The sequence below is a fragment of the Delphinapterus leucas genome, chromosome 17, assembly GCF_059928025.1.
Source record: "Delphinapterus leucas isolate spDelLeu-1000000601 "Yukka" chromosome 17, BTC_Dleu_Yukka2, whole genome shotgun sequence".
Classification (NCBI taxonomy): domain Eukaryota; kingdom Metazoa; phylum Chordata; class Mammalia; order Artiodactyla; family Monodontidae; genus Delphinapterus; species Delphinapterus leucas.
The window spans coordinates 85,757,568-85,773,235 of NC_143145.1; the positions used below are offsets into that span (position 1 = coordinate 85,757,568).

Below are 15,668 nucleotides of genomic sequence, written 5' to 3' on the forward strand. Positions count from 1 at the left end.
GGTAAAAACCCACCAGACCAAACAAATGAAGAGGAAATAGGCACAGCTTTTGCATAGCAAAGGAAACCATAAACAAGACGAAAAGACAACCCTTAGCATGGGAGAAAATATTTGCAAATGAAGCAAATGACAAAGGATTAATCTCCAAAATTTACAAGCAGCTCAATATCAGAAAAACAAACAACCCAATCCAAAAATGGGCAGAAGACCTAAATAGACATTTCTCCAAAGAAGGTATACAGATTGCCTACAAACAAATGAAAGGATGCTCAACATCACTAATCATTAGAGAAATGCAAATCAAAACTACAATGAGGTGTCACCTCACACCAGTCAGAATGGCCATCATCAAAAAATCTACAAACCATAAATGCTGGCGAGGGTGTGGAGAAAAGGGAACCCTCTTGCACTGTTGGTGGGAATGTAAACTGATACAGCCACTATGGAGAACAGTATGGAGGTTCCTTAAGAAACTAAAAATAGAACTACCATATGACCCAGCAATCCCATTACCGGGCATATATCTCGAGAAAACCATAATTCAAAAAGAATCATGTACCAAAATGTTCATTGCAGCTCTATTTACAACAGCCAGGATATGGAAGCAACCTAAGTGTCCATCGACAGATAAATGGATAAAGAAAATGTGGCACATATATACAATGGAATATTACTCAGCAATAAAAAGAAATGAAATTGAGTTATTTGTAGTGAGGTGGATGGACCCCAGAGTCTGTCATACAGAGTGCAGTAAGTCAGAAAGAGAAAAACAAATACCATATGCTAACTAACACATATATAGATAATCTTAAAAGAAAAAAAAAAAGGTTCTGAAGAAGCTAGGGGCAGGACAGGAATAAAGATGCAGACATAGAGAATGGATTTGAGGACATGGGGAGGGGGAAGGGTAAGCTGGGACGAAGTGAGAGAGTGGCATGGACATATATACACTACCAAATGTAAAACAGATAGCTGGTGAGAAGCAGCCACATAGCACAGGGAGATCAGCTCAGTGCTTTGTGACCACCTAGAGAGGTGGGATAGGGAGGGTGGGAGGGAGATGCAAGAGGGAGGGGATAGAGGGAGGGGATACGAGGATATATGTATATGTATAACTGATTCACTCTGTTATAAAGCAGAAACTAACACACACACCATTGTAAAGCAATTATACTCCAATAAAAATATTTTAAAAAAAAAGAACAGAAAAGATCAATGAAACTAAAGGCTGGTTCTCTGAAAAAATAAACAAAATTGATAAACCTTTAGCCAGACTCCTCAAGAAAAAAAGGGAGAGGGCCCAAATCAATAAGATCAGAAATGAAGAGAAGTTACAGTTGACACCACAGAAATAGAAAAGATCGTAAGAGACTACAATGAGCAAATATACGGCCATAAAATGGACAACCCAGAATTCATAAATTCTCCCAAGACTGAACCAGGAAGAAATAGAAAATACGAACAGACCAGTCACAAGTACTGAAATTGAAACTGTGATTTAAAAACTCTCAACAGGGACTTCCCTGGTGGCCCAGTGGTTAAGAATCCACCTGTTAATGCAGGGGACACGGGTTCGATCCCTCATCCGGGAAGAGCCCACATGCCACGGAGCAACTAAGCCCGTGCGCCACAACTACTGAGCCTGTGTTCTAGAGCCCGTGAGCCACAACTACTAAAGCCCACACGCCCTAGAGCCCAGGCACCACGACTAATGAAGCTCACGCACTCTAAGGCCCACGTGCCACAACTACTGAGCCCGCATGCTGCAACTACTGAAGCCCATGCACCTAGAGCCCATGTTCCACAACAAGAGAAGCCACCACAAGCCTGCACACTGCAATGAACAGTAGCCCCCGCTCGCTGCAACTAGAGAAAGCCCTAGCACAGCAACAAAGACCCAATGCAGCCAAAAAAATAGATTTAAGAAAATGAATAAATAAAAAATAAAAACTCCCAACAAATAAGTCCAGGACCAGATGGCTTCACAGGCAAATTCTACCAAACATTTAGAGAAGAGTTGACACCTATCCTTCTGAAACTATTCCAAACAATTGCAGAGGAAGAAACACTTCCGAACCCATTCTATGATGGTGTCACCATCACCCTGACACCAAAACCAAAGACATCACAAAACCAGTATCACTGATGAACACAGATGCAAAAATTCTCAACAAAATACCAGCAAACCATATTCAACAATATATTAAAAAGATCATACACCATGATCAAGTGGGATTTATTCCAGGGATACGAGGATTTTTCAATATCCACGTGGTACACCGCGTTAACAAATTGAAGAAGAAAAACCATACGATCATCTCAGTAGATGCAGAAAAAGATTCTGATAAAATTCAACACCCATTTATGATAAAACTGTCCAGAAAGCGGGCATAGAGGGAACCTACCTCAACATAATAAAGGCCATATATGACAAACCCACAGTTAACATCACACTCAACTATGAGAATATGAAAGCATTCCCTCTAAGATGAGGAACAAGACAAGGATGCCCACTCTCACCACTTTTATTCAACATAGTTTTGGAAGTCCTACCCGCTGCAATCAGAGAAGAAAAAGAAAAGAAAGGATCCAAATAGGAAAGGAAGAATCAAAACTGTCACTGTTTGCTAATGACACGATTTGCTATACAGAGAAAATCCTGAAGATGCCACCAGAAAACTCTTAGAGTTCACCAAAGAATCTGGTAAAGTTACAGGATACAAAATAAATATATGGAAATCTGCTACAGTTCTATACACTAACAATGAAATCTCAGAGAAATTAAACAATCCCATTTACCATCACATCAAAAAGAATAAAATACTTAGGAATAAACCTACCTAAGGAGGCAAAAGGCATATAATCTGAAAAGTAAGACGTTGATGAAAGAATGTGATGATGACGTAAACAGATGGAAAGATGTACCTTGTTCTCAGATTGGAAGAATCAGTATTGTTAAAATGACCATACTACCCAAGGCAATCTACAGATTCAGCGCCATTCCTATCAAAATACCAGTGAGCTGTGGCAGGGCTGACAGGTGTGCCTGAGAGACTGAATCCACTTCACAGGAATAACAGGCTGGGAAGGCAAATCGCTCCTCCTTGTGTTTTATTACTGGGAACATGCGCAAGTGTATGGCAGGTTGGACACCTGACTCACAGAATCAAATAACTGTTTTCAGCTCTGGCTACTTTGTAATCTGGGAGATCTGTCTCTTAAATTCCAGAGGCTGAAGTGAATGCAGAACTTTCTACCCATCACAGTAGGTTTTTAGTAAAATACACAGGCTTTATAAAGCACTGCCAAGGATGTGTGACCCTAATACCCAGGGGCTTTATTCTTTTGGCCCTGATATTTCCTTTCACACACACACACAAAATACTGGAAATCAGGTTTATCTGAAAAGCCTATATTTGTAACCTCACTATTGTCTGACACAAAACACATGAGAACATATCATACAGTTAAAATTATTCCTGAGCCAGAAGATGAACAAAGTATCTAATCCGATAGTTGAGAATCATCATCTGAAGAGGGCGCTAGAGTCACAATTTCCCTCCTCTTGACACTGGCATTGCTCAAAAACATTTTCACTGTTCCAGACTTTCATTTGGAGAACTGTTGTTGCCCCATATCTTGCACCGTATGAAGCATCCGAAAGTGGTCCCTCGTGAGGACTGAGGTATGGCCCCTTCGTGTTATGAGTGAGCCGGCCCGATTTCCTAACCCCAACAGTGTCCCACAGCTGGAGCACATCCAGCCTCCTGAGTTTCTAAAGGACGGATGTGTTTAGAAAGTCCACGTGAAGTGCTGCATTTGAACAACTCAACTAAGCTCAACATAGCAATGTCCTCATAAACACGGGTGAATCCAAGGCTCCGACGTTTTTAAGGAATACTTTCTTATTTGACTGCTTCCTTTAGACAGTTCTCAGAACACAGGCTCAAGACTCCTAACAATGAGGAATCATGACCAACTTTGTATTTATCTCGGATAAATTAACAGTAGAGTTAGGAAAAGACAGTAAGTGGAGACATTCAAGAAATGACTGTGGACAACTGCTGTCACAGAAGCTAAACTTTAAATTGTTTTATTGTATTTTTAATAGTCTTTCACTTGCCGTTAAACGTCATAACAAATCTCTACTTTGTTGGTCTACGACCTCTCCTTTCTCTTTTTCAGTAAAAGGGAAGAAAACTCTTAAATCTAAACATTATCATTACTAGTTAATACATTGAAAAAAAGATGGGCGTAGCATCTCCTTCAAGCTCAATCCCAATTTGACATCTGAATCTACTAATCATCTCACTGAATCATTTTCATGAGAATATGGTTCTCTGTGTATTTATTTTGCATTCCCTGACCGGGGAGGGCTTTAGTAGTGTTTTTATGGCTTCCAAAATAGATATGTCTTTCCTCTGGGTGTGCATGAACCACACTCTAAGTGTTCCTGGGTTTTACCTTTAATAGATAATTAATCGTGTGACATCCACATCACGGCCCCTGAGTAATTCTAGCGTATTATGTCCGTCCTTCTAGAAAACCTATTCAGTATCCCATGGTGCCGTCATCAGAAGTCACCTCTGGAATACTGTGGAGCTTGTGGAGCGTTTGGTGTTGGGAAGCAACGAAATGAGAAAGGATGTGGACAGAGACCAGGTCTGAACAGGGACGGTGATGTGAAAAATAGAACTGACCCGAAATGCCTGACCCAAATTGTAGGAAACGTTAACCAACAAAGCCAGTTCAGTCTTTACCTGCATTTTACAATGTGAAGAGCTAGCAAGTTAACACCTTGTCAGAGCTGCTAGTATAAACCTTATTTTTCTCCTAAAGGGGACCTACCCCACTGCTTTGGATCCAAAGGCACTTCTTTTTGGAATACTGAACAGCATAAAAAAAAAAGCCTAGAACTAAAGACAGGGCTGAAGTAAGACATCACCGCAAGATGGCACTGGTCTAGTGTCCCTGGAAGCAGCGTCGGGGGCGCGGGGCTCCCGGGGCTCTGAGTGTGGAGCTCCCGGGAGTTCGTGGGCTTTCCGGGGGCGCGGAGCTCTCGCGCGCTCGTGGTTCCCGGCTTCCCCCGGCCCTAGGCGCGCGAGGTTGGAGAGCGCCCCACGGACCCGGCGGAACCCCGCGGGGCAGCGTCTCCAACCCCGCCATCCGGAAGCCGCGAGACCCTAATTCCCTGAAGCCGCGGGGGAGCGCCCCCGGGCCCTAGTCCGCGCGCTGGCCCGGGCCCCGTTCTGGTTCCGCCTCGACTCCGCGGGCGCAGAGGCCCCGACCCACCAGCAGGAAGGAGGAGGCGCGGCCGAGGGAGGGTCGTTCCCGGCAGCGCTGCGCGGGCCGGGCCGGCGGGCAGGAAGCACGGGGGAGGCGCGCGGGCGGGGGTCCCGCGGTCCGCGGCCGGGGCGGGGCGTGCGCGTCAGTCCGGCTAGAAAAGGCGGCGCCCGGCCCGCCCGGGGACCGCGCTCGCCGTCGGCCCGACGCCGCCATGAGCGCCGCGCTCTTCAGCCTGGACGGCCCGGCGCGCGGCGCGCCCTGGACTGCGGAGCCCGCCGCCTTCTACGAGCCCGGCCGCGCAGGGAAGCTGGGTCGCGGAGCCGAGCCGGCCGCGCCCGCCATGTACGACGACGAGAGCGCTATCGACTTCAGCGCCTACATCGACTCCATGGCCGCCGTGCCCACCCTGGAGCTGTGCCACGATGAGCTCTTCGCCGACCTCTTCAACAGCAACCACAAGGCGGGCGCCCTGGAGCTGCTGCCCGGGGGCCCCGCGCGCCCCGCGGGCCCCGGCCCCGCGCCGCGACCGCTCAAGCGCGAGCCCGACTGGGGCGACGGCGACGCGCCCGGCTCGCTGCTGCCCGCGCAGGTGGCCGCGTGCGCCCAGACGGTGGTGAGCCTGGCGGCCGCCGCGCAGCCCACTCCGCCCGCGTCGCCCGAGCCGCCGCGCCGCAGCCCCGCGCCCCCAGCTCCTGGGGCGGCGCGCGACAAGGCAGCGGGCAAGCGGGGCCCGGACCGCGGCAGCCCCGAGTACCGGCAGCGGCGGGAGCGCAACAACATCGCCGTGCGCAAGAGCCGCGACAAGGCTAAGCGGCGCAACCAGGAGATGCAGCAGAAGCTGGTGGAGCTTTCGGCCGAGAACGAGAAGCTACAGCAGCGCGTGGAGCAGCTCACGCGGGACCTGGCCGGTCTGCGGCGCTTCTTCAAGCAGCTGCCCGGCGCGCCCTTTTTGCCCGGCGCGGGGGCGGCGGACGCGCGGTGACGCGGGGGGCGTGCGGGCTGCGGCCGCAGTGCCTGGAACCGCCGGGCCGGACCCCCGGGCGGGGCCGGGACTCGGACAGCTGCCGCGTGGACCCTAAGTTACTGTGACGGCAGCTTCTCTGCATCCTACGCCCGAGGAGGCAGCTAAGGTACATTCGTTAAAGAGACTTTTCGGACAAACCTTTGTACTGTAGATACGAGGAAAAGACTGAGCATGCTCACTTTTTTATACTGATTTTTACAGTATTTGTAAGAATAAAGGCGTGTTAGACCCACCTTGATTCCTGCGCTCGCGGCCCTCCGGACTGGCCGGGGAGGGCGCGAGGGCGCGTCTGGCTGGTGTGCGCCCCGGGGCCGGGTTCCTGGAAGGACCGTCGCTTTGCTTCTCCAACAGGCCAAACCCCACCTGCGGACGTGCCGGTTAACTTGCCGAGCGAGACCCGCTCGGGTGGAAGGCGCCCCGGGAACGTGTCGGAAACCGGCCGGAGCGGGTCCCACCTCGAGTCGGGGGCAAGGAGAGGAGGGCTCAGGTTATCCGAAAACCAGTCCCACTCATTCTGGCTTTCATGGGATTTGCTTTCGCTTTCCTCAGTCCTGTAGACAGCTTCAAGTAGATTTTCAAAGTGCATAAAGTACAGAAGTCATATAGGAGATGGAAAGGACGGTCACAAAGCTACTTAAAATCGCCTACCTTCCCGGTACTGGTAATGCTTCAAAGCTGAATCTGGACGAATAAATAAAGCCGTTGCCTTTCCCCCATGAGAGTGGGTACTAGGCAGCCTCCCTTGGTCTTGGCTGCTACGTCTATATTATGTAATTAGTTAACCGTGGCCTGTCATTATTACACTGTCATAAGGGAGGAAACGCGAAATCTTTAGTGTCCAGATTAATCCGTGGTTTTAGTTTTAACTCAGATCTCTGCCAACAAGGAGAGCGATTCCCCAGCTCTCCTGCGGCAGCGTAGTCCTGGCGCAGTGCCCGGCAGGACTAACCAGACCTGTCAGTCTCTCTGTAAGGAGCTACCATCAGGCCAGTCACTTTATCTCTACTTTATGGGAAACAGTTTACCTCTGACATAGTTCCCCAGAACATTTTCCAAAAAATACTGAGCTGCAGAACGCTTAGGCTGGACACTGTGCAGAGCAGTAATATGACGACAGAGGACAAAGGTTTACACTCGGCAGGGTAATTCTTTGGGGAAATGTTAAAAGAAATATAAGAAAAACACGTTGAATCATTGTAAAATTTGAACACTTTAGAATTACAGTAGAACAAAATAACTTTTTCTACTATATTATTGTCTAAGGTAAATACAAAATGAAAACCTCAAGCTTATTTAAGCTCTATCGTGTTCCTAAATTTGCAGAAAGGCAATAAAAATATATATCATCGCAGAAGGAAGTACTTTGATTTACAGTTTACAAAGCCATTTTACTAACATTGGCCCCAATCGAAGTTCCACTTCAAGATCATAAAGTACATTCACTCTGCCTAGAGTTAACAAATAACTACCGAACCACCACCACTGGCAGCCACTTTGTAAAGTTCACGGATCCTGCGGCTGCCACCGGTGTGCTGAAGAGGCTCCCCCCTCGCTCAGGAGTTCCACCTCCTCCAATCCCACGCAGCTGGCCGGGCGGGTGGTGATGGACCTGACGAAACAGGTTATCGGCCCCACCTCCTTTCCAAGGACACTCCTCACCTCGTAACTCTGCAGGGATAAGAGGCAGGCTGGTTAAAGCAAACAGCCCCTGGGCCTGCTGTGCCCATCGGCTCAGGACACCAAAGACAGAGCATAAGGCCCTTCCCCGGCCCATGACCCCTCTCCAGCCCTCTCCAGAGGAGAGAACAGGCTGCAGCAAAAGCAAAGGAAGGAAGTGCTTTTTTCTGGTAGCCGATTATTTTTTTGTGTGTGTGTGCGGTACGCAGGCCTCTCACTGTTGTGGCCTCTCCCGTTGCGGAGCACAGGCTCTGGACGCGCAGGCTCAGCGGCCATGGCTCACGGGCCCAGCCGCTCCGGGGCATGTGGGATCTTCCCGGACCGGGGCACGAACCCGTGTCCCCCACATCGGCAGGCGGATTCCCAACCACTGCGCCACCAGGGAAGCCCCCGAGCTAGTTTTTACACAAGAACATTAAAAGTATCTGTGATCGATGTTTGTTAGTGGGTGCAAGGATGTGCATCTCCCAGCTGGCTGTCCTAGGAGAAACTGGGGGAGGAAACACATGGGAAGGGCCATGGCCTGCATCCCAGCAGGAGGCACACATCACGCCTGCTGCTGCATCCCACTTCCCCGCTTGAGCAACACTTCTGGTCGAAGGACTTCCTTTGCCCCAAACTTCCCTCGTTAACAGGATCCCATTTCTCCCAGAGTTGCGCTGAGCTGAACACCTCTTCCTATGCCACAGAAAGCCTTTCCTTCACATTGTTGGATGAATTGTCTTAGGGAACTGGTGAATTGTGGGCAAGTTTCATCTCTACATGGGAATGTAGAACCACGGGCGGCAGGGGCCCCAGGTGAGCAGGCTGGGAAGGTGGGCTGTGCCCTCCTGGTCTCCGTGGATCACACCTCAGAACAGTTTCTTTTGGGGGTGGGGCTGAAAATAGAGGTTTATTGGTCTTTGGAGACTGAAGCCCTAGAAGGTCACGTGTTCTTTCGGAAATTCCTTTGCTGCCACTTGCAGAGTAACGTCAGGAGTACCTCTCAGCCCTCCTCTGTGCCAGACACTTGACAGGCGTCTGTGGCGACTGAGCTCACTGCTAACTCGCCCCTCCACCATTAGTGTCTTGGCAGAGGGGACTCGGGGGGGGCGGGCGGGTGTCAGACAACATGGCCAAAGCTGGCACGTCTGTAGCTCCTTGACAGGCACCTCGCTGCCCTCCCCCTGGGTCCAGGCTGGGAGGCCAACTGGCTTCTCGTGAACAGAGTGGGAGGGGAGGGGCACTGAGTGTGTCCCAGGCTCTGTCAGGACCGGGGCCCATCTTCTGCCCGGCTCGGGACCCAGTCACATGCTGTGAGGGCGTCCAGGCCGTGTGGATGTCTGGCCAGAGCCCGGGAAGGTCCCAGCCGACAGGAGCACAGCAGCCAGCCGGGGACTGAAGGGCCTCCTGGGACACCAGCCCAGCTTTGGGGCACCAGCTGCTGCCCCATGGAGCCTCGTCCAGACTGCAGGTCTGTGTGCAGAGTCGGTGTGGAAGCACCAAGCCTTGAGACGGCTCATTCTGAAGCAGTAAGTGTCCAGATCGGTCTGGGATGTGGACGCTGCCCTAAAGCCAGCTCACTGCCGTGGCTGTCTTCCCGCCTACGAGACAGGCACGGCCTCCCCACCGTGGCTCGCAGGGAGCTGCGGCTTTCCTGGTGGCACGCCAGGTAAAGCAGGGTTGAGAGTCGTCGGTCCAGGCAGGCAGAGAGAGGGAAGGAGAGGATGCGACTGGACAGTGGGGAGGCCTCCCGCGGCCAAGACGTCAAGGTCACTCCCAGGGCTTCTATGGAGCCCACGACAGCAGGAAGGCGACAGTGACACCTGGGAGGGCAGTCCCCACCCAGGGCCGGGAGGACGCCGTGATGCTGGATGCGCTGTGTCGGCTCTGAGGGCTGCACCTGCGCGTGGGTGTGGGCCCAGGCGGCTGGGTACGAGCACAGGCCTTGGCGTTGGAAGAAAAGTCCGCAGAAACCCTCTTTTTAAAGTGTCAGGGTTGGCAGCTACAGTTTTCGATAATAACTGTCTCGTTTATAAATGGACATTACACTATACATTATATTTGGGGGAAGTTAAGACGGAGAAGTTAAAACAATCACACCAGTAAACTCACATGTGCCAGTCATAAGAACGCGCATGTGTAAAATGTGCCTCTATTTTAAAGGCACGTGTGTGTGCCGGCCCGGAAGCGGCACATTTTGTTCCGGGAGTGGAGCCGCGGTTCTCGTGTAAAGTCCTCATCTGATTCTCTGGATTTTGGCGAATGTACCTTCTCACCCTGAAAACCGACAGAATCCAGATGAGCCTCGTGGCCGATGCCCCCGGGAGGTCTCCTACAGGTAGGAAGGAAGGTGTCCGCTTCCCTCCAGGTCAGCGTAAAGCCTGAGAATCCACCGGCCATAGACCGGGGGGCGGTAGTGGGGGGTTAGGAGTTCAGCGCCCCCCAGTCCTACCGGCCTCGCCTCTGACAGCAGAGCAGCCACGCAGGGTCACCGAGGCGCTTGCCAACTGGGCTGCACGCCCGCCTCTTGTGTCTCTAGGAGCAGCGGGAGTTTACTGTGGGGGAGGCACAGCCTGCCTCCACCCGAAGCGACACGTGAACGCAGGTTCCTGCCAGGTCCCTGGATGGAGCAGGTGGCTGAGGGCCACCCTCCTGGGAGCCGGGGGCCCAGGGGAGGCAGGCGCCTGAGTAACCGCAGGGCCGGCAGGTGCTCTGGGTGCTGTCCCCAGGCGTTCAGCCATGCGCTCTGCTGGGTTCGTTTTGTTCTGTTCTCCTTAAGCAGCACTCCCCCAGCATCCTCCAGAGGAACGTGTTCTCCGATGACCCGGATCTGCCGGCTTTAGTGCCTGTTTGCAGCCCCACCTTGGAACCCACTCCGTCGGCCTCACCTAAGCACCCGCAGTCCCAGGAACCGCGGCCTCGCCACCCGTGAAACGCAGGACTCCACGAGAGCGCAACACACACAAGGCCCCTGCGGGCCCTACCCTGCGGGTGGTGAGCAGAGCAATGGCCCCGCTCTGCAGTGTCTCTGAATCCGGCAGGGAGCGTACCGCGGGCCTACCCCGACGCCTCCCGGGCAGCATGGGCTGCGCCCACGGGGATGCTGGGGAGGAGGTGAGGCAGCATGGGGACAGCGGGCAGCACGGTGCCCGGGCATCACACACGCTTACTGACACGGACTGTCATACAGTCAGGCACATGTGTCTATAAGCCCTCCTACAGCAGGGTTCAAACATCAATCCCCACCGCGCAGCAGCCCCCTGTACAAAGGTTTGCGCTGCGGGGGTCACTGACTTGCTCTCAAGAGATGCGCGAGGCCAGGAATCAGAGCTGGAACCACAGTCAGACCAGGGATCCTTAAAGGTTCTGTGCACAGATTTGTCCACATTCCAATTTACTCCAAACTCTGACATCCGGTGCACATGAAAGAGTGTTAAGGGCTGCTTCTCCCCCGACACCCCAAGCCCAGGACGGGCTGGGACAGGACTGGCAAGTGGCCGGGAGAGCAGCCTGGGAGCCTCCAAATTCGGGCTGGCATCAGAGCTGGCATTTCGCTTCGGGAACCCATCAGAAAGTTCTGCAAGTGTGAGCCTCCCCTTTCACAACAGTCTCATGAGCTGGCCCATATCTGCCACCTGGATGTGGATCCCAGCAGGGCACAGACACAGCACTCTCTCCAGGGCTCAGCGATTCCACAGGCCACTTGCGGGGCTTTCAAATGGCTCTGACAAGGACAGACCTCTCTCGTTTATGAGGACCAAAGGTAAGGTATGTGTGCTCAGGTGGTGCTTTCTTTGAGGAGCACACCTCACACCTCTTTACAAAGCTCACCACAGTAACAGGGCAGATCTGAGAAGTGAAAGTCAAGTTTCCAGGCACTCAGACTAGAGACCCAGCAATTTATAAAAACGTGCATCTCAGGTAATTGTCCTATTAACGTGAAACCATGGCAGGAGGTTTAACCTGAAACCTCAAGACCGACTTACCATAAGCAAAGCTGGGGGACAGATTCGTACGTCTACTGCAAGACCGATCAGAAAATAACCTCGATTCCAAAAGGGAAAGGATCTTGTTAGCAGACTCGGGCGTGAGTCAGAAGAGGGAGCAGAAGGCCTAGCCGAGTCTCGGGAGAGTCCGGACTCTCAGCTCGCACGTGGCACATGGAGGGCCCTTGCAGCCAAGGGACACGGGGGAGGACAGTAAGGACACGCACCTGGGCTGGGTGCCCCAACTTACCCCATCCTCGCAGGCGGCAAACCTCAGGAGCGAAGAGATACTGTGCTGCAGCAGCTGCAAGAACAGTCACGGGCGGGGTCAGGACCCCAACCCCGCTCACGCGGAACGATCCCCCACCGAGACCTGACGTGTGACTCTAAGCCACCAGCTTCCATCGCAGAGCCTTAAGTCAGACAGGGGAGGGCTGCGGCCCCTCGGGGGAGCCCTGCCCCCTTTCCCAGGAAAAGAGCAGGAGATGCAGCCCTGGCCCAGCCGCGGGTGAAGGGGGCGCACAGTAGGTGGACGCGGATGCACGAGCTCCCACCGGTTCCTACCTTGACCCTCACTGTGCACTGGGGTCGCAAGGGGCAGTCCAGGAAGACCTGCAGGTGCCTTCTGAGGAGGGGAGAGGTGACCACGCGGGAGCAGTCCCCACAGGAGAAGGCGCCCCTGTTGTTTGGAAACAAGAAGGCACAGAGCGTGGGAGCCTGGCAGCGGGCAGACACACAGACATTTCCTGCACGTGAGTGAGTGTCCGTCTGCCATGTTAGCGGGGGCGGGGGGGGGGGCTCAGAAACCCGGCTCCTGGAACAGGCCCCAAGCAGCCTGGGCTCCGCGGTCGCAGCGCCCAGCGTGGGGGCCCCCCCGGCTGAGCCAAGCAGCCAACAAGGGGAAGGGCCGGACGGCAAACCTGCTCCCACCACCAGTGTCTCTGCTCCTTCCTGCTTCCAAGGAAGGCCTGTCCAGGCCACCACCTGTGAGGCGTCAAGAAGCAGGAACGTGATGACACGCCCTGTGCACGTGCCTCCGACAGTCACGGGGGGGCCGGAGGACTGGCGCCGAGGACGGGCCCTGGGGTGGGCGGCGGTAAGGCTGGGCAGGGATGTCTGCTTGCAGAGGTCGGCTGTGCCGTCACCAAGTGTGTCTCACATTCGTGTTAGCCCCGAGTTCTTATTCTCCCGCCTGATAACAAAGAAGCTGAGGAAACCTGGCTCTTCTCTCTTTTAAGACAGGAAGAGCCTCGGGGAACCGCAGAACCCCAGTCGTGAGGAGAGAAAACACGGCGCCCGGCCTCCTCCGTGTGCCCTGGGCCCGGCCCCTGGCCCGAGGCACAAGGCAATGGGGTCCCGGGCTGCTGCTGCTGCTGCCCCTACCTGTCTTCCGGCCTCCGTTCCAGTCTCTCACCGCCACACAGGTCACACGCAGGCCACGAGCAGGCGGTGCTCTCGTCCACGGCGACCACAGCGCCTAGGCCCAGGGAAGCAGACCCGGGCTCAGAGGCGGCTCTGTCCCCCAACTTCTCTTTGCCCCTCAGGTCACAGACGGTAACATGAGGTGCCCCAGGTTTGCTTCTCATTTGTGAGTTTATATAAATGTTTCTAAGCTTTTTAAAATTTCCATTCATGGCACAAAATTACAACAAAGAGCAGGTTTTAAAGCTCAGGCATATTACTAACCAAGTATTTTCGTTTTTGCCTTTTTCCAACGTGCATGTTCTGAGGCCATGACGAGCACCCCATCCCTGCTCCATCTCGTCCTGCCCTTAGGCTGCTGCATGGCTGTCCCTTTAGGTCCCGGTTCTCTCGGCCACTCTCCTGACTGGACACCAGGCCTCCAAACTGCCCTAGCCCGAGGCGGTGGGTATTTGTCTACCTGGCTCCTTCCGTGCTGGACCCTTCTCTTAGGATGCGCTCATGGAGTGGGGTTACTGCGTCCAAGCGCGTGAGCACAGAGATGGCGGAACCCCTTTCAGAGGCGCTTCCCACAGAACCTCCGACCCCTGCCGCCCACGCCCGCCCACTGCACTGACGCTCACAGGCAGCACTGCCTGCCGGACGGTAAGTCTCGAGCTCCACAGCTTAGGCTCCGCTTCTTCGGTACGGAAAGAGAAATATGCTTATTGGTTTGTCAGTATCTCTTCTTATGTGATTTCTCTGGTTCCCTCATTTCTTTTTTACTCCAGCGTTTGTGGTTTATTTATTCAACAAACAAATACATACAATGCTCTTTAGTGTGGGATATACACATAGCACTTTGAACATAGGGTAGATGCCACAATCTACACTTTCATGGACGCCACAGTCAGGCTGGAAAAGCAGATAAACAAATAACAAGTAAAAAGATCACGAAATATGGGAGAAAATATCTGCAGAAGACACTCTGATCAAGGACTGCCATCCGAAGTATATTAGAACTTTAAAAACTCAACAGTAAAGGGACTTCCCTGGCGGTCCAGTGGTTAAGAATCCTCTTTCCAATACAGGGAGCACGGGTTTGAGCCCTGGTTGGGAAACTAAGATCCCATATGCCGCGCAGCACAGCCCCACCCCACCCCCCAAAAAACAACAACAACGAAAAACCTCAACAATAAGAATCAGAATAACCTGATTAAAAATTGGGCCAAAGACTTGAACAGACACCTCACCAGAGAAGATACAGAGACAGCAGAAAAGCATGTGAAAAGATGTTCAGCATCACGTCTTGAGGGAAATGCAAATGAACACAGCAATGAGACACCGCGACACACCTATGAGAACCGCCAAAGCCCACACACTGACAGCACCGAATGCTGGTGAGGATGTGGAGCAACAGGAACTCTCATCATTGCTGGTGGGGACGCAAATGGTGCAGCCACTTTGGAAGACAGTTTGGCAACTTCTTACAAAATTAAACACAGTCTTACCATACAATCAAACAATCTCGCTCCTTGGTATTTACACAGAGGAGCTGAAAATGTGTGTCCACATCAACACCGGCACGTGGATGTTTACAGCAGCTTTATTCAGGATTACCAAACATGGAAGCAACCAAGATGTCCTTCAGTAGCTGGATGGATACATAAGCTCTGGTTTATCTAGAAAGTGGAATGTTATTCAATGATTTTTAAAAACTGAGTTCTTGAGCCATGAAAAGACATGAAGGGACCTTAAATGCATATTACTAAGTGAAAAAAGCCAAGCTCAAAAGGCTACATACACACTGTATGATTCCAACTATAGGACATACTGGAAAAAGCAAAGCTATACAGATGGTGAAAAGATCAGTGGTTTCCGGGTATCAAGCGGGAGAGAGGGCTGAGGAGGTGGAGCGCAGAGGGTTTTAGGCCAGGGAAACTGTTCTGTATGATGCTGTAATGATGGCTACATGTCCGAAGTGTGTCTAAATCCATAAAATGACAACACCAAGAGTGAACCCTGCTGTAAACTATGGACTCTGGATGATGATGGCGTGTCGATCACGGTCATCAACTATCCAGAGGGGATGCTGACAGCGGGCGAGGCTGTGTGTGTATGGGGGTTGGGGAACGCGGAAAAGCTCTGTACCTTCTGCTCGGTTTTGCTGTGAACCCAAAACTGCTCTAAAAAAAATCAGTTTATTAAAGAAAACCATGAAATAAATGCTAAATTGAGAAATGGAAAAGACCCCTCAGAGATGCAAAAGAGAGGCCTCTAGGCTGGCCTAAGTGTCAGGGAAGACTTCCCGA

At 52.5% G+C, this 15,668-nt stretch overlaps 2 protein-coding genes across 8 annotated transcripts in view; one reads left to right on the forward strand and one right to left on the reverse strand.

The window, feature by feature from the left end:
* Positions 1-15,668, reverse strand: part of SPIDR (scaffold protein involved in DNA repair) — a 393,663-nt gene that overhangs the window by 26,074 nt on the left and 351,921 nt on the right. For 4 of the 7 annotated variants that reach the window (XR_016388576.1, XR_016388575.1, XR_016388574.1 and 1 more), the window contains 4 exons: positions 13,339-13,432; positions 12,520-12,634; positions 12,206-12,259; positions 6,544-7,978 (listed from right to left, as the gene is read on the reverse strand). Coding sequence is in view for 2 of the 7 variants with exons in the window: in XM_022556901.3 (XP_022412609.1) it covers positions 7,814-7,978; positions 12,206-12,259; positions 12,520-12,634; positions 13,339-13,432 (428 nt within the window). In the remaining 5 variants the exon portion in view is untranslated. Of the gene's footprint in view, positions 1-6,435; positions 7,979-12,205; positions 12,260-12,519; positions 12,635-12,998; positions 13,148-13,326; positions 13,433-15,668 lie in introns of those variants that run through there. The other 3 variants (XM_022556901.3, XM_089899189.1, XM_022556905.2) reach the window with 3 other exon arrangements.
* CEBPD (CCAAT enhancer binding protein delta) lies at positions 5,403-6,542 on the forward strand. Its single transcript, XM_022556912.2, has one exon. The coding sequence runs from the start codon at positions 5,498-5,500 to the stop codon at positions 6,266-6,268; it is 771 nt and encodes a 256-aa protein (XP_022412620.1). The 5' UTR covers positions 5,403-5,497; the 3' UTR covers positions 6,269-6,542.

What these genes read in the sequence shown, in the direction of transcription:
- CEBPD (XM_022556912.2), top strand. Translation starts at nt 5,498, where the DNA reads ATGAGCGCCGCGCTCTTCAGCCTGGACGGCCCGGCGCGCGGCGCGCCC.